This window comes from Protopterus annectens, chromosome 2.part0, assembly GCF_019279795.1.
Source record: "Protopterus annectens isolate FY-2018-M chromosome 2.part0, PAN1.0, whole genome shotgun sequence".
NCBI lineage: Eukaryota > Metazoa > Chordata > Ceratodontiformes > Protopteridae > Protopterus > Protopterus annectens.
Window position 1 is genome coordinate 931,705,006 of NC_056728.1, and position 19,454 is coordinate 931,724,459.

General features: G+C 37.6%; 1 protein-coding gene across 4 annotated transcripts in view; it reads right to left on the reverse strand.

Moving 5' to 3' along the window:
• The window catches only part of ENOPH1 (enolase-phosphatase 1), a 661,653-nt gene extending 642,759 nt beyond the window's left edge, over positions 1 to 18,894 (reverse strand). The window contains exons 1-2 of one of the 4 annotated variants that reach the window (XM_044061187.1): positions 17,534 to 18,124; positions 17,317 to 17,418 (exon numbers count right to left, since the gene is read on the reverse strand). In XM_044061187.1, the coding sequence (XP_043917122.1) occupies positions 17,317 to 17,418; positions 17,534 to 17,617 (186 nt within the window). In that variant the 5' untranslated portion in view covers positions 17,618 to 18,124. Of the gene's footprint in view, positions 1 to 17,181; positions 17,295 to 17,316; positions 17,419 to 17,533; positions 18,125 to 18,771 lie in introns of those variants that run through there. The other 3 variants (XM_044061192.1, XM_044061190.1, XM_044061191.1) reach the window with 3 other exon arrangements.
• Between the last annotated feature and the right edge of the window lie 560 nt (positions 18,895 to 19,454).

Sequence of the window (19,454 nt, forward strand, 5' to 3'; positions counted from 1 at the left end):
AGTAAGTGAATTTAACTCAAGCTGACAATATCCCTGGCTCTTGTTTGTCAGTTTCTTTTCTCATACTGGGGGAGCCAAAATTAAGTTACTTATCTGTGTGCAACCGCCTTGGATGTCCCTGTTGAATTTAATCTTGAATGAGATGAAAGATACAGTCAATGAACCCATCCTAAACACAGACATCTAGTACAACTTAGTTAATAATTTCCACTTCTAGAACTTCAAAAATGACCGTATCATGATTACATTCTAACCCCCTCTCCTAACAATAGTCTTTACAATGCTACTATATCTAACTACATCACATCAGTGGCCACCTCACCATCTTCACATACTGGTCTCAAGCTAAAGTTCATAACTCATGCACTTGAGCACAAAAAACTTATTTTATACTAACTTTTATACTAACTCCATGAAGTATTTATTAATGAATTGCATTTGTTTACCGGGATAGTCCAACTGCTCAGAAAGCTTCCCCTTTTCAGTGGAGGACCGGGTAGAAAAGCTCTAAAATAAAATTCCAATGTTACAGAAAGATTATAGTAAACATAGATATACAAGTAATAAACAAAATTTAAACAGAGTATCATTAATTGATAAGACAACAGCCAGTTCACCAAAGCAGTTTATTCTCTGTAGATACTCTTCTCTAGCGCCTCGGCTATACAAAGCCTTCAAGGAGTAACTAACAAAACACTTCCATCCAATACTTATACACACCTACATTATCACATTGTGTAATTAAACATCAATTAAACAATTAAGAATCCAATTAAAAAAATAAATACAATGTTAAAACATACAATAAGGCACCAAGATTTAGCGACAAAGAACAAGATTTTCCGCCTTTATCTCCACCAGCGGATGACTGCTTTTTGCCAGAACATTTTGGTCCCTATAAACATGTGGGGAGGCTACAGCAACAAAAAAGGACATATACGGAGCAAGAATCGAATAGGGGAGGGCCGTTTCGCCCATGGCGTGAATACAAAAGAACTAAATGGTATTGACTTAAATATCAAGGATAAAGTTGTTAATTTATCTGGTTGCTTTATTAATGAAGAAGTTTACACAGTATTTAATTATGGTCTGAAGTTAAAAATATGAATGTAAGATTGACGTATTTAAATTTATATGTAAACTACATTTGTGGTATTACTTTAATTGTATTGTAGATAGAAATGTGGAGTATAAACAATCTGAAATTGATAGTTTGGATAGTGAAATATTAGAAGTTAGCCAGGACTCTATGAATGATTCTTTTTTTTTCATGTACTAGTGAATTTAATGCTTATTGCACAATAGATACATCTAAGATTAATATGAATAATAAGTTTATGCCACCTTTTGTTCATGAGGGTATTAAAAATTTTTCGACTATGATAGGTTTTGAAGTTGATGAAATTATTAATAATGTAAATGTTTCAAATGTGAATTTTAGTTTAACAAAAAAAGAATGGATTGAATTGATGAAATTTTCCAAGCAGAATGAATTGATTGTCAAGCCTTCGGATAAAGGCAATAAAATTGTCATTATGCACTACACACAATATTTGAAAATGTGTATGAACTTATTAACAGATACATCAGTTTATTGTGAGACTTCTGTAGATGAAGTCACTACAGCCAAAGACAATTATTTAGAACTGATAAATAAAGGCCTTAGACTTGGCTATTGGACCAATAAAGATGTAGATCATAAGTTAAATATAACAGAATGTAGCCCTGCGCAATTTTACTGCCTACCAAAGTTACATAAGGATATGAATAACCCTCCGGGTAGGCCGATTGTTTCGGCTACAAATTATTTTTTACATAATCTAGGGCTGATTTTACATCAAATTTTGTTAAAAGAAGCTATGAAATTGCCATCATACATAAAGGATTCTTTTGACTTTTTGAATAAGATAAAAAATATTGTTTGGTGTGAAGATATGTATTGGCTAACATTGGATGTTAGTAGTTTATATACGAATATCAAAAATATACATGGAATAGAGGCATTATTTAAGTCAATGGGAGATTATCCACTAACACATTATGTGTTGGAATTAGTTAAATTCTGTTTGGAAAATAATTATTTTAACTTTAACAATAGAACATATCATCAAATACAAGGCACAGCCATGGGTGCAGCTTTTGCACCCATGTATGCCAATATTTTTATGGGCCAAGTGGAATCTGAATGCATTTATACACATTCCTTTGTGAAAAAATATGTAATACACTATTTTAGATTTATAGATGATCTAATTTTTTTGTGCAAAGGAGGCAAAAATGATAGTGTAAATTTTATATAAGATATACAAAAGAATAGGTTTAATATCAAATTTGATGGAATACAGTGTGGAGTTAATGTTTCTTTTCTAGATATTAATCTGAAGGGACTTACAGGACAATATATAGTCACAGGTATACATAGAAAATTTAATTGTATAAATCAATTTTTGATGGGCACTAGTTGCCATCCAAATCATACAATAGAAGCTATACCATACAGTGAATTTTTGAGGATCTCCAGAGTATGTAATACTGAAGTAGAATTTAAAAAGGAAATAAATGACACTACGGAAATGTTTATAGATAGAAAATATAACATGCAGGTGATACAGAAGAGTAGGTATGAAATATTTTAAAAAAAAAGGTATAATAATGGGATACAGATAAGTGATAGAATGTATAGTAAAGAATATAGAGATTTAGATAATATCTTTATGGTCTCTACATATAATATCTGCAGTGATGATATAAATAGATGTATACTACATTTTTGGAGATTCCTAAAAAATTATAAGGAACTAAGTGAGATGACTAAGAAAAAATTAATGTTTAGTTATCGAAGAGGAAGGAATATAAGAGACATAGTAGTACATACCAAATTTGAATTACCTAAACAAAATGTAGATAGGACAATAAGCAATATAGGTACTAGACCTTGTGGCAAATGTAAAGTTTGTGCTCATGTAGATAGTGCTTTTCCTTACATAAATGGAATAAATTTTAAACCTACAGGTTTCTTTAGTTGTGTTACAGAACAAGTTATCTATATTATTAAGTGTGGATGCAGGAAATTTTACATAGGGCAGACAAAAAGAATGTTTAAAGTCAGAATCATGGAACACCTGAGAGACATTAAAAATAATAAGTTAGACAGCCCTTTGGCTCAACATTTTGTTAAATATCATAACTCTGACACTACTAGTTTTAGGGTGTCTATTTTAGAAAATATTATTAGAAAGGAAGCTAGTGAAGAAAGTATAAAAAATTTACTTTTAAAGAAAGAATTAATTTTTATTTTAAAATATCAAACATTGGTACCAAAAGGGTTAAACACTGACTGCTGCTGGAAAAGTGTTATATAAACATGCTGCTTTTTTAATTGGATTCTTAATTGTTTAATTGATGTTTAATTACACAATGTGATAATGTAGGTGTGTATAAGTATTGGATGGAAGTGTTTTGTTAGTTACTCCTTGAAGGCTTTGTATAGCCGAGGCGCTAGAGAAGAGTATCTACAGAGAATAAACTGCTTTGGTGAACTGGCTGTTGTCTTATTTGGATTAAGCTGTGAGGTCTGTTCGAGCTGAAGAGCTTTTGTTGTGAGTGTCTATCATTAATTGATAACAGCATCACGCAGTCAGATATGAAACTTTTTAAGGTGAGAAAAGCACTAGGAAAAGAACATTACATAAAGAACACAGTACAAAGAGATATACAAGTGATTGTCAAATATAAAATTAACAGAATATCATTAATCAATAGTAGCATCATGTAAAGAGCTGTGAAACATACTTGGAAATGAACTTGACAGAAGGAGAGAAGAGCGGAAAATGGAGGATTATCATTATGAAGTAAGATAATGTTTTAGGAGAGCTAGAAGGAAGAAGGGAGAGGTAAAGGACAATGAGGATATATTAGACCCATAACAAATGGTATAGTGCTTGGAAAGAAAAGGAGATTGTAAGAGGCAGGACATGCATCATCCAAGAGTTGTGCATATGCACAGCCTGGTATCCTTTACGAATTCTCTTGTTTCCATCTTAACAGAGTTGGGGTTTGCTGTGTTTCTTAGAATTAGAGTAAGAGAGTTCATAAATTTGGCCAGAATGGAGTAGTAGAAATGTGACCAGTTGAGTTTTTAGCTTTTGTAACAGTCAATAACATTTTGTCAGTGGGTCTCATCTGTCTACTTGGGTAATAAAGTTGAAGAAAATTTTTCAAACTAGGGCATTTGTCTGGATAACAGATGAGCTTGTAGGAAGCGAGTAGTTTAGAAAATGTAAGATAATACCTTAGCTCAAAACACTGAAGAATGTTTAGGGTCAGACAGTGATGTGTCCTATGATAATGATCGGCAGTAAATGTTGCCATCTTATCATAGCACTGCTCCAAGAGTGAGAGTTGAGTGGACTGTAGATTAATCAAGATGGGCTCAGCGTACGATGAGAAGGGACTGAGCAATACTTTTTCCTGGCATTATCTGTGAAATATTGTTCTACTCTATTTAGTCTGCCTAGCTTTTGGTGGGGGTTTATGACTGTTTGTTTTATGTGATGATCAAATTTTAAACTCATCAGTAGTGACTCATAGAAGCTTAGTCTGATTTATTACTTCTATGTTGGCATTAGAGGAAGTGATATTAAAATTATATTGGCGGTCAGTTGAAATCGTTGGGGTAAAAACATCTACATTTATGGTAGGTACAAACTGTTACTATGTCTTTAGGTCTTCCCATTTTTGCTGCGGTCCTGACTTTGGATCCCCAAAGCAAGGAGGAAGAAGGGAGGCTGGCATTAGTGGGAGTAGGGAAGGCTAACATGCCAAAACAAAACAGCAGTGGCAAGCCAGTGGCAAAGACAATGCTAGATAGTGATGATGGCAGAAAGTAACTGAACTCCAAGTAGCTGCTTCCAAAATATCCCCTTAGACCACCCTTAGAAATGCTAAAGAAGGTAGCTAGCCCTAGTGGAATGAGGCCCTAATCCAGCTGGGAATCTCCTGCCATGATTTGAATGCCTTGAAGCCCTGAAGTAAGCTCACTGGAGAGCCAGAACCTTTGAATACTCTGGAAATTGGTCTCCACGTGTTCCCCTTCTTTGGTACTAGGAACAGTAGAGAATAAATCGAAAGCCCCCTTTCTGATACAGGGGACTGGGCTGAATGCCCCCTGGAGTAGTAAACTTGAAATTTGCTTGTGAGAGCTTCTTTCTTTGTGGAGGAGGAACATCTGCATGCAAAGGGGAGGGTGTGTGGAAATAAAATCTACATACGTGATGAAAATGATATCAGCACCCATCTCTCTTGGTATTGAAGAAATATTTTTTGCAGGATCAGTTTTTTTTTTTATGTTAAGGAGCAGCTATGTATCAGATAGCCAGGATTCCATGATGGAAAAAGGCTCTTGGGTGAGTTGTTTTAACTTATGCTTTTAGCAGAACAGATGATTGTTGACTCATCTGCATACCAAATGATAGCAGCCTGTTTAGAAGCTAGGTAGCAATCATTAATGAATATATTGAACAACAGTGGGCCTAAAATGGATCCATGAGGTACATCTACTGTAATGACAAGGAAAGAAGAGATATCATTTTTCCATTTTACTGCCTGCTTGAGAGGTAGCTAAAGAACCAAGATAGTGGACAGTAGTAGAGAAGGAGAGACTAGAGGTTATTACTATTTGGAGATGCATAATGTTTGAAGAATTGTATATACAGGTTGGTATTGGTAATGATAATACAATTGTGTAGTTCAGGAGCATTGTAATATGTAGGAATTAAGAATGAAATTGAAGGAATGTGACAAGAAACTGGGAGCAGATTGAGGGTAGTGCTGGGTGGGTGTCAAAAAAGGGGGTACGTCTACTGGAATAAAATGGGAGGGGAGGGAAAAAGAGAAGCTCTGGTTAAGGTCTAGTTGGCTGGAGTATTACTGATGTGAGGAAAATGGGACTGGGCAATGTCTATAGTTATTTATATGCCTTTAAGACAGGTGGGAGGGGGGTGGAGTTCGGAGTGCAGACCAAGCACCATGAATGTAATGGAACTGGGGGTGGCTGGGGAACTGGGGAGGGCACAGAGTACAGTGGGCAACAGCTCCCATACTAGCAGGAGGTAATCAGTCACTGTGAGCATGTTCAGAGTGAAGAAGACAAACTGAGCTATCACACAGATAACTGCTATACATATTACTTGTGCCTTTAAAATCTATTAAAATAAAGAAGCCACTTCTTTACAAAAACAATGTTTAGAACACAGTCCATTTATATCCCTGCAGCTTGAGGAAATTGTAAAGCTGCATTATCATCTCAGTTTACCAGGGGGGCATGGATGTTCAAAAGGGATGTGTAAGGAATTAAAAGGCTAGAAATTCTGGAAGTAAACACGCAGGACTCTGTGTCTATACTTAACACTACACAGCAGACATTTATACTTATTGTTTTACAGTTATGTATTGTACATCACTTATTCCAAGAACAAAAGTTATCCACAGAAATGGTTTTCTCACATATAATATGCACAAGTACTACTGAAGTACCAGGACCACCAACATATGAGAGGTGTATGGCGTTAAATTTCTCCACATCTTTTCAGCTGTGAAAGACTTGTTTCACTTATAACACAGATAGAGCTACTGTGGGCAAGCCGATAACAAGAACTATGACTGTGCACAGAAACAGGGGGAGCAAGGTGCTGGTTCTCATAATGAGAATTATGACTGCAATCAAGTGTTTATTTCCACTACAGGTTATAAATGCAATCTAACACAGCAAATCAACAGATGCAATCAAGCAACAGTGCTTATAAACTTAGTTGTAAAACTGCAAGTTGTACAGTAACTTTACAACTACTTACTCTTCTGTGCCTGAAGCTGGAGTTCTAAATATAATATTGCCATGTACAGACTTTACTGAGACAAATATCAATTAGATTAATACTATTAACTCACTTTTGCATGCATCAATTAATGTAGCCATTTACAGGAGTTTGCATTTCTCAGCAGAAATGAACAGATAAAGCCCTGACTATTACCCCAATAACCCAGAATCACTAAATGAATAAATAAAGTGGTGTGAATACTGAAGGAGCTGCCAAGGGGAGGTAGGAGTGAGCAGCTAACTGCTGGTTTGTCCATCGTGGCAAAGGGATGGAGAATGAGCCAGCATAGCACTCAGACTAACAGAGGTAGGGACATGATACACAGACGAATAAAAGCATGCAATGTAAAGCACTGTCACGAGGCTTGGAGTAACTGTGGAAGTGCACGTGCACGGAGGACTGCTGATGGGTGCTCCAGATTCACAAGGGATTCACCTCAGGTTCACAAAGGGTTAGTAGTTAGGTCAATAAGCCAAAGAAAAAAATGCTGATGTGCCAAGGACGATATAATGGTTAAGGACTTCACCATCAACATCCCCCCACACACACAAAGCTTGAACCTGACCTTTGACCAAAGTGTGTGTGGAGTTTGCATGTTTTCCCTGTGGTGTTCCTCCCATCCTCAAAAAAAAAAAAAAAAAAAAAACATGCTGGGTTTTTCCACCTCAAACTCACTCAAGACTGCTGTTGTGGACAGCTGCACAGACTCTAGATGGTGCCTTTCCAGGGAAGAATTGTACAGACCAACTGGGTGCACAGTTTCCTTTAGATAGGACAGCATGGATGACATTCTACATGCCTTATAAGGGCTAGTCATCAGTGGTGTACAAACTGACTCGGGGTGATTTGGCCATGATGACTAATGTCACCAAAAATGCGTGTAGGTATTTTCCAGTGACAAGCAGGTTGAGGACTTGGCCTACTCCGACATACACCAGGGACCCCACGCTAATGATGTGAGGGGTATATATCTGTCACTGGCCAGTGTGTGCCCACCATAAAGCCCAGCAGCCCTAGGTCAATAAGCTATTGACCAGCCGGAGTCCAGTTGTCCAGCTTGAGTTACCTGTGACAGGTGAAAGCTGAGTGTAAAAGCAATCAACATGCCAAACAAGAACTAAGGATTCCTACACTCAGTATAGGTTTACTTACAGGATACATCTTGGAAATGGATGACATGATGGAAAGAAAGAAGCTGGACACCCTTGGCATCCAGCAGACAAGATGGAAGGGCAGTGCAATAAAAAAGCCTCTTGGCTTTAGATCCAAAGTCTACTATGCTGGGGGGACAGACTAGAAATGATGTGAGCATTATGAGGGAAGGGCTTCAGAAAACATCGAAAGATGTCATCAGTATTAGTGAAAGACTTGTGGCAATCAGACTCCAGTGCAATGACAGGCCACTATTCATAATCTCAGTCTATGCCCCACAGCAGGGCTGTAATACCTAGGAAAAGAGTGCATTCAGGCGGCAGTTAGATGAGCTACTAGATAAAGTAGAATCACATGAGTTGGTGTTGATAAAGTGGGACCTAAATGCACATATAGAGATAGACAAAACAAAATATGAACACTGCCTGGGACCACATGGGTAGGGAAACAGGGATAAAGGAGGAGAGCCCATTATAGACTTCCGTCTAGCAAATAGTTTACTAGTAGCCAAGACATGATTGAGCAAGAGAGACTGTCACAAGATCACATACAAGAGTGGCCAGCATGCAACTCAGGTAGATCTAAGGAAAGGGCATTGAAGTTGAATCAGTGATTGCAAAGTCATCCCCAGTGAAACAGTCATCCCATAGCATAAACCACTGGTAGCCAAAGCTAGCTGCATGCAGTGTTCAGAGAAGTCTCAAAGGTCTACAGAAGACCTGGAAGTTGGCTGGAGAAAAAGCACAAGAGTTCAAGGAAATATTCTGGGCTCTAGCACCTCAGGAAGGAAGAAGAAATTGGTGGAATTGCAGTAGAATGGCAGCGCCTCAAAATGGCATATGTGAGGACTAACGGACCAATATATATGGCTGAGCCAGATATGGAAATAAGGTGCATAAGGAAAAGTGATGGTGGAATGCAGAAGTCCAAGAAATCATCAAAAGAAAGGAGGCATGCAGGAAAAAGTGATACTACAAAAGATGGACCAGGCTAAAAAGGAGTACTGTCTAGCTAATAAAGGTTAAGAGAACAGTTTCAGTAACAAAGTACAAGGCATCAGAGATACTCTACCAGCTTATGGAAAGTGATTCAGTAGATAGCATGAAGAAACTCTAGCAGGTTGCATTGTAAGACAAAAAATAAATAAAAAAGGTCTTTATCTGAAACCCTTCATAAAGGATGCCAGCAGCAACCTGCTCAACAGTCCACAGAACATCAAAGGGAGATGGAAGGAGCATTTCAGCAGCTTCTGAATGAAGAAACCCCCACAGAAGCTCTACTGCCCCAAACACTGCCTACAGTGAAAGAAGAGAAGCCCCACTCAAGAAGAAATAAGAACACTAAGGAAAGTGAAGTCAGGAAAAACATCAGTCTCAGATGAGGTCACAGCAGATATGACCAAGAAACTGAGTGAGTAATGAGTTTGAGGACAACAGTTTCAGAGGATACTCATAGCAATATGTAGACAAAGGCATATCCCAGAAGATGAAGACTAAGCATACTAGTGCTAACATACAGAACAAAGGGGGCAGTATAGAGGCATCGAACTCCCGTCACACTACATGAAAGTTCTGGGGAGGGTGACTTGACAGCTGTCAATACAAAGTACTAGAAAGAAAGATGGGAGATGAGACGTTCAGATTCCAATCAGAATGCAGCACAACAGACCTGATGTTTTCAGTGAGACCGACAGCTGAGAAGACTTTTTTGTTTTATTTAATTTAGCTTTTGTTTACCAGATTTGTCCAATTGGGTTTAGTCAAAAAACTCTTCAGCAGAGGCCTGGGGAGAAAAGCTCCAACACATTACAAAACAGATATTCAGCAATATACATGAACAGATATTAAGTAATATAATTTAAAAATTACACATACATGTGCTAATTAGATTAAATTCACATGAAATAAAGACAACTACTGCAATATAAAATATACTTATGCATTAGCAGATGTTTAACATACAGCAGTTGAAGAAATGTATTAGTGGGTTTGTCAAATAGATAAAAGGTCATATGATTAGTGTTCAGAAATGGAAGTGACAGAAGAAACTATGTACGGTAGAAAATGTTAATACTGTATTAAGAGGCGGTGTATAAAGGAGGTTCTGGGCCACTTCAATGAATGGCCATCATTAGGTTTGTATTAAAAGTATAAAGGTCAGGACAGCAATACCACAAAACTATGTATATGGCTGGGAGATACTAGTAAAACTATGTGGGTATTGGTGAAAACTGGTCAAGGGACATAGGATTCTAAATGAAGAGAAATGTTTGACAGTACTGCAAGCTGTAGATAGTGACATTTATCCTGGAGATCTACAGGAGCAGATCCAATTATTTCATGGGTGAAGTTTTAGTTGTGTTTTAAATAAGTTTGCATTGTGAATGAATTTCAGTGATAGTGGATTGTGGTTCCACAGTTTAGCTATACTATTTGAATTTAGCGGGTCACCTGCAGTATTAGATGATTTATTTATACTGATTGGTGATTTTCCTCTAGAGTGTAAAATCCAACTGGGCGAATAGTGTTGTATTAAGTTGTTAAGGGATGGCCAATATTCTGTTTAATAGAGAAGTCTGTATATTGTAGTTAAATGAGAGAATGCTAAATGATGTGGCAGTTCATAACAGTTTAATTCTCTGAAGGCCAGGCAGTGGTGTGTTCTATTGTTAAGTTTATTGCAACTTTGGTTATTTTATTATACTATTGCTCAAGTTTGGAGACTTGAAGATCATTCAGGATTGGGGCAGCATATTAAGAGAGATGTCAGTAAGGCTATATGTCTTCTAGCTATATCAGTGATGGAGGATTTTACTCTGTAATGTATCTAGTTTTTGATGATATTTTTAACCATATGTGATACACAGTGATCAAATTTAAAATGGTCATCTATGATGACTGTGACGCCCCTGCACTGGACCAGTAATCAAGAAGCCTCAATCATCACCACTGGCAACAGCTAAAGGACGTACACACTGGGAGGATGACAAGTACACACACAGTAAAGTAAAATTTCTCTTAAGAGCACACAGAGATCACAGTCAGTCTAGGGCTGGCTTCTCCCTCTTTCTACAGATCCCCAATAAGACTCCCCACTGGCACGGCTATAGGGTTAAGATCTCAGCTGAGGGGCCAAGCCAAGATCTCCAGCACCCTCTCTGTCCAACCAGTCCTTTGTGTCCCTGCCCAAGTAGACACACTGAGATTGGATTGGATTTATATACAAACACACACAAACATGGGGAAGGCTGGCATGGGTTTACTAGCTATGCCTCCTTCTGCCCAGATTATAAGGTAGTTTCCACTGCCACCAACCCCTCTTATCAGCTACTATAAGGCCCTTACAAAGGATGTCCAACCCTACTGTGTAATGTTACTATATCCAAATGGTAGTTTTGACTAAGCAGCAGGCTATTAGGAGTGGCCTGTGCAGTGTCACCACATACATATGACAGTACTGTAACAGCTTAAATATGTCTCACAAACATCAGCCACAAAGATAGGTTTAAATAAGAACAAGACAATACTCAGTCAATCAACACAGTTACTTCAGATTTCAAAATCACAGGAAATATTTTAAAACACTACAGGACAGTCTCAAATAAATACAGAAACATCTAAACTAATCTTTACTATATTCCTATCTACATCTAAAAGAGATACTATGCCCTAATTCTTATTTACAGTAAGGCAAGTGCAGATGATGACGATGAGTGGATGTTCTTGTTAGGTCTAAGACAAAATATAAAATGCAGTCTCTCTCAGAGTTCCCAAATTAATATCAAACATTACTGCTGGGCCAGCTTGGATGACATCACTCTTGTCACCTGATTTCAGTTCCCAGGCTAAACAGAAACGTAACAGAATTTAACATCTGTGTGTGATAAATATATATCTCTCAGATATTTCCAGATCTTGGTAGCTGAAAAACAATAAAACACAAAATAATGTAGACGACATCCTAGTTCTAGACATCCTGTCTCCTTGCTGCACTGAAACTGAGAGATAACATCTGTTGTTTACGGCCCAGCGATAAAGTAACTTAACCTCAACTATTCTTAAGTTTTGCAAGTTTATCTTCTATGCTCCAGCAGGGTATTGTTGTGGTTACATTCTTGAAGCTCCGTGCATAACATACAGTTCTGTATAAATCATATCAATATTCATAAATGACAGAATTATTTACAAAATTCCAGATAGCTGGGCTGGCAGCGTGACAATGACATCTACTAATTTTGTATGGTTTACTTGTTCTATTGTGGTGTTGTTGGCAGACAATGTTGAATATTATTGCTTTGGTAGACGTGTTTTGTGGAAAAGAGCAGTAATTTTGTTTTTTCAGTGTATAGAAATAGCTGTGAATTATTTACCCTTGTTTTAACTGATAAGAAGGACTGCTGTGTAAGGTTGTGAGAAGGGTCCAGTCTTTTCAGGTTCCTTATGTACTTACTGATTAGTTAGTTTCATGATAAGTCTTTCCTTGGCTTTGCATACGAGGTTTATCAGACACGTGGGTCTGTGAAAGCTCCTCCTTTATTCAAGGGAATGGCTGTAGCTGTTCTCCATTTGCTTAGTACAAAAATTATATGGAGGCTGAAGTGAGCATTGTTAGGGAGATGGCAAAACCGTGCTTCATGTTATTTAAGTAACTATAGACATTGCCAGAACCCACTGATGCAGTATTTTTAGCTTTTGATAGCGCTTTCCAGACTTGGTCTTGTGTGACATCTAGAGATAAGTTGGCTTCAAGTATATCTTGTGGGATAGATGGAGAGGAGAGAGGGTTAAAGTTTGAGCTGAATGTACTGGCCAGTATATTGGCTGTATCGTCAACTCAGTGAAGGCAACATTGTTCATAATCAACTCACTGCACTGCTGTGTTGTGCTAGTGAAATTTCAAACACAACTAAAAAGTGTCTTGTGATTACCTTCGGCTTGGACACTATAGGCTCAAACTTGGCTTTGGTGGATTTTAACAAGCTACTGGGTTATTACAATAATGAGGGTTCTATCATTCTGAGAATTACTCTTATTCCTTTTGACCTATATTAAAGTTGCCCCTTTTGCTCCAGTAACACAGAGGTAGCAATGCCACATCTACAGCAACTCACCTTCATTTCATATAAATCTGTACTGGTCTTATCTGAAACCTCCTAAAAAATGAAACACATCCTATCCTGCAGAAGACAATCTTTCTCCTGAATGCAATAAATCAGCAAAAGGAAATGCATTTCTCAACTCGTTTAGTACATTTCAGAGGTGCGGAAAACTGCAGTAGCCATCTTGCCTTATTTACTTATTTATTTACCATTTGATGGCTGGGGAGACTACTATATCAGGTAGACAATTTTCAGGCACAGCCCAGAAAGAGTGAGTACAAGGTAACAGAAGACAAACAAGCAATTTATGATATACAACGGTGGCACTTCCATTTCTAATGATAACATTCATCCTATAGCCCCATTATCATCATTATCTAAGATAACAGAAAAATTTGCACACTCCTAGCTTTTATACCATTTGTCTAAGTATGGCTGCCATTCTAGGCATAGCAAAGGAACTATGGTTGATTTTGTTCACAATAAATATAACTTATGTGAAACTACTTGTGCCCCATGCTTTGACTTCTTTAAAGCTTTAAATACTGTCAGTCATATTATTCTCTTACAACTCTGTGAATGTGGCCTACCTCATTACAATGTCTCATTAGATTCCTACAGGAGAACCCTAGCAATACAGTTGCCAAATATACTCTTTGACACCTTTGCCAGCCCCATCAATGGAACCCAGGCATCAGCTCTATGTCCACTCCTCTTTCTCAAATTAATAAAATGCCTTAACCTTATGGCTCAGTAAAATTGGTCCAATATACACACTATTCTATTACCTTCTTTTCTAGATATGGATTATCTGGCAGTTAACATACAGGATTAGGGCTCTAAACTGTCAACTAGCTGCTGCCTGTTGTCCAGGGTACAGGATTTGATTCCTTCTACCTCTACTTGCCTCCTCTGTAACTGAGCAAGTCACTTTAACAGACAGTGCTTCGGGGTCACAGCTGAACAGACACTTTGGATTTAGCTGGTTAATAAATGATTAAAATTTAAAAAATAAGATAACTACAGGCAATGCCATACTTCACACCAGAAGTAGACAACTTTAATGCAGACTCTATCTAAATGGCAAAACAAAAAAATAATAATGTTATTCACCTCAGGGAGGAATTATTAAGCAAACATGACTGCTTTCAAAATAGCATCTCATGATAATGTCCCCACTTTAAGTAATCAAACAGGAAAACTGCTTCGAATTACATGAAATATGGCCTACCTGACAATTACCAACTATCACATATAAAATTCACAGACAATTCATGATGGATTATGTCACAGTTTCTGCAATTGCAATTCATCTCTCACAATCCTGTTCTATACTTCTTAGATCTTTAACTTTCATTTTCCAAATGTGATAAAAAAAGAACAAGTTTACAACAAAATAGGCAGATGTGTTGCATCAGGTCATCCCAAACCATCCTTAACAACTGCTCTTCCCTCAGATCCTTAAAATTGCTTAATTCATGCAAAGATTAAACAGGGTGCTTTTAAACACCGCCCATTCACTTCTTTATACCTTTATAAATCCATGTCATTCTCTCACAAGCAACCGTAGCTCAAGTGGTACACTTCTTACTTCATACTCCAGTAACAATTTTAGAAGCTCTGTTTTGACAGATGTAGTATATAAAGTATGGAACAGCTGTTCTTTAACAATAATAAGACAACCTGTTCTCCAGAGGACTCTATAAGTTAACTGGTATTTTTCTTCTATATTGTAAAACACATAGTCTAGCTTTTCAACTGTACTTTTCTCTTGCATTCTTCTTTATTTACTACACCCTGCACCTAAAATGACAATCAAAATAACCTTGTTTTTTCTCACTTTATTCCCTAAGTGCATGACTAACCTCTGAAGCTCCCTACTAGAACGGAGACTCCTGATACTGTCAGCCTTGGTGATGGTTACTCAAAGTACGTAGCAGGTACTGAAATGTAACCAGCATCAGCCAGAATTACACTACCTGTGCATCCTTCATAATAATACTCATTCTGTATATAACTGCCCATATCTTTTAACATAGCAGTCCAAATTTTGGCAGATGTGACTTATGGCAAAAAAAAGTGTAAATTATGAAATGCTTAGGTAAACAGGTTAGGTAAAATATTTTATAAATTTTCTCTAAAGGAAGTTAAAACTGATACTGTTTCCCAAATACCTTAATATAACATAAAAAAACTAAACTTGCACATGCTATAAGTAACCATCACCACACTACTTAAGGTGATTGTACTTACAAGTCTATGAAGGTCAGTGTTGGGTAGTGTGCATCCTAAGGGTTACTCTTGTCCTTCTACCATAGCTTACCTGAAATTTAAAACTAAAGTGATTTCATTCCTTGGGCACAGGCCAACACTGCTACAAAAGTCAGCTGAGAAGAACCAATAGCAGAATTAATGAGAACAAGTTTTGACATTAGGAAAATCTTAGAATGACTATAACATATCGATAAATTTTGTAACAGTTTCAAATACATTAAATATTGAATGCACCATGAAATAAACACCATGAAACAGAAATACAAAAACGAAAGCACTTCACCTACGATTTCCACAAATATAGAATCCCAAAAGCAAAGGTTTACAAAATGAAAATCCAAGACCACAACCAAAAAGCTAGTGAAAGTTACTTACAGCTATCAGACATAAGTGTAAAGGGTCTCCAATGAAAATGGGCCCCTGACTCAGCTGGAATAACCCGGTTAACAAATGTCAACAAAAAAATAATACATTTTTGAATTCTTGAAAACAACCTACACAAATGAGTTACTTCCACATATGTGCCACAAGTAATCATTGCCATCTCAACACTTTGAAAATTAAACTTTGTTTGCTAACAAAAAACAAGAATTCCTAAACTCTCTCAAACATCTAGTGAGTTTTTGCAAGAGGCAAGCATTCCTGCATCCCCCAAATCTATGTATGGGGTAGTGCTCCCTCTACTACTTACGAAAACCATCTTCAACGCTATACCTCGAAAAAGGGGGAATACTCAAAGATAACAGAATTTCATAATTTGTATACATAACCCCAATTGCTCTTAAAGGTTTTGCTGCTACAAAGATGACATTTAAGATCCCTGGGCATTCAAAAGGCACCAAAATCTGGCTTTTACTTCATTCTTGACATTTACACTGACGTTGTAATTTATAACTACTACGTATGTTTTCGCTAGTACTAAAACACTTGTCTAATTCATTGTGTTCTTGCAGTAAACATTCACTCACTAGTTACTATTTTTGCACCTTTAACAAAATCTGCACTTCCCATAACGTTACAAGAAGACATACTGAGAGCACCCACTTATAAATCATAGCCTAGCATGCATTTTTTAAGAATACGATATAGAAAAATGTACACAAAAGAATTATCAACAACAGTTACACTTTATACTGTTCCATTAGGGAAATTGCACATGAAAGGCATGATCCAGTGCTGCAGCTAACTTACTTAAAAAAGAAAGAACAGAAATGTGAGGCGTTTTTTTTTCTAATATTATAATGAGAACATCAGCTTGCTCAAGAATCGAAACAAAACAAGTCCCAAAATCAAGGGCAATTTTTAAATATTATTTTACCTCACTTATACATTATTGAACAACGTATTTTGCATTGGCATGCATGTCCTGAACAATTGGTATGACATTTTAATGTCTGGCAGTACTATTGAGGTCTGTAATTCTCAGTGAATTACCCTAAAAATGAAACATTTTAAAAGGGGCTTGGCAAAACCAAAAGGCGAAATCATGAAGTTAATAACCATCAAACTCTGTACAACAGGGTAAGCAACCCCGCAGAAGAATTGCAATGAAGGAAATTAAGCACATTTTGCTTGGCACGCCACTGAAGTTGGGGGGGGGGGGGGGGGTATATCAATTTTTGACGTCATACGCCTTAACTTTTCCTGATAAGATTTCTTACAAACTTCAGCAGCTTCTTGACTATAACCAATGACAACTACAGTCAGTGTATTTAACACATGTATGCATATTGATGGCTATTTAAAGCAACCATGGTCCGCATATCAAAGTATAACCGTTACCTCCACAGTTTGTATGCCAGGCAATTGTACAACTTGCCAGAGTATACAGAGTGATTTGTGGCATTCTTCTCAAAAAAAGGCTGCCCCCGCTTGCCCTGTAATACAGTTTTTTTTGTCACCTAAACCATGTTGCACCTGGAGTCGGAGCTCCTTCACATCTTCTTGACACTCGGCTGTGTTCCAGTGGGCACGTAAATAGTCCTTCACATTTTTCTCGATGTACGGAAACAAAACCTCCTGCAATGAAAACAAGGCGGGTGGAAAATAGCCATTAGTGCTTTTCAAGTACTTCTCTTTGGTGAAAGTGGTGAACTGCGTGGGAATCGTGTATATACTGCAGATTTACCCTTACTTTAACAAACGTAATTGGTGTAGTGGTGCCCTCAATGTCTAAAAGGAATGCGGTCACATCAGCAGGTACTGCTCGGATTGCCATATTGACGAGTCAAACTGTTTTGCATATAAATGCCGGAGACAATTCTCATGAGCTACTGGAGCATACCACGTCAGAGTACAGCAGATATCCTTGGGCTTCTTTGTAATACCCGCAAGATATGTTAGTCTAGACTAAAGGAATGTGGATTACTTCGTGCTTATTACTGTAGTCCAAATTGTTAGAGCAAGGCAGCAAGGGAAACTGGCTATACACGCACACCCCTTTCTGTTTGAATCTTGTTTCATCGTCTTTGCGACCAATATGGCGGGGCTCCTAATTTTACAGCAATGTATTATCAAGGTTACGCTATCGCTCAGCTGTCTCTTAATTTGCAGAATGCCCTTGTTTTTGCTTTGTCTCTCAAAAAGGTTTGATTTTCTTGTTCATTGCTGAGGACTGCATTCATTCACTAATGCCGATCATTAAAAGTGTCAAGCTTCTTATTGTGCTGATGCAAACTCTTTTTGTAACGTTTTAAGTGACTTAGAACTTTGTTTGTCTTTCCGGCTTTTCCCGGTTAGGGGTCGCCACAGCGGAACTCCAGTCCGCTAATGATTGGCAGTAGATTTTTTTTAAGGTGCCGAGTTGCCAGCCCGACGCCCAACTTTCAACGAGGGCACGCCCATTTACGCACGCCACGAGTGGGGAGGACATGCAAACTCCACACAGAAGGCCGAGAATTCAATAGGAGAACTTAATGTGAGGCAACAACTCGACCGCTGCACCACTGCGGTTACATCACGGAATTAAAAATGCTAGCACTATCTTTTAAAAATAATACCATATCGTCAGAATTAGAAGCACTTTCTTATTTTTCATAATATAAGGTATTTATATGTCACACTGCATATAGCTAGCAATAGTGAATATTTGTATTTAACCTTAGTTTATTTGTTTCACAAAGAAGTCTGGCTTCCTCAGGAAACGGGAGGAGCAAGGTTGTATTAAGGGTCAAAGCATAGCGGTTGAGGAGTATAAATTAGAGTAAGGTTCAAATGTTATCAAAAGATGACTGGCCTTTGCGTTGAAGTTTTTTGACATGTCTAAGTAAGACACCACCGCTTCTCTTAAATCGCGTTTGTACGCTTTCACTGTAACGGATTAAATGTGGTAATGGATGGCTATTGGATGTACAGCAGCCATGCAACGCCTACCTCGTTGATTACAGTTGATTGGGGTTATGCTCTGTCAGGGATAAATTCTGAAATTATCGGTGTCATTTTAGACTGTTACTGTAATAGTATGGTGGTGTTGCGGTAGTGTTGTCGCCTCACTGTAAGACTCCATCCGGTTCGATTCTCAGCAAGAGCGTTTTGTGCGTGGAGACGTGCGTGAATGGGCGTACCTTCGTTGAATGTTGTGCGTCAGGCCTGGCAAGCCGGTAAGTAAAAATCAACTGCCAATCATTAGCGGACCGGAGTTCCACTGTGGCGACCCCTAACCGGGAAAAGTTACCGAAAGACACAAACTGTAATAGTATTACTTTGAGACGTTCACAGAATAAGAATACGTGGATTGATATTCTTACCTCTCTGACGGGCATGAAGCATGAAACTCAAATGTATGTCATATTCTGATTTAAAGCTAGGGTTGCCACCTGTCCCACTTTAAGAGGGACAGTCCCTCTTTGGGCAGTTGTGTCCTGACAAAAAATATTAAAAAGGGCAAATGTCCTGAGATTGTAGTACATAATTATGTCCCATATTTTATGTAATAGTTGCATAAAATAGTTATTTCTATATCTAAAATCCCTAAATGCTACAAGAAACATAATAAGCAACTAAACTGATGCAAGAATAAGCTTTTATTTAGGAAAAAAAGTTAAGTTCTATCCTTT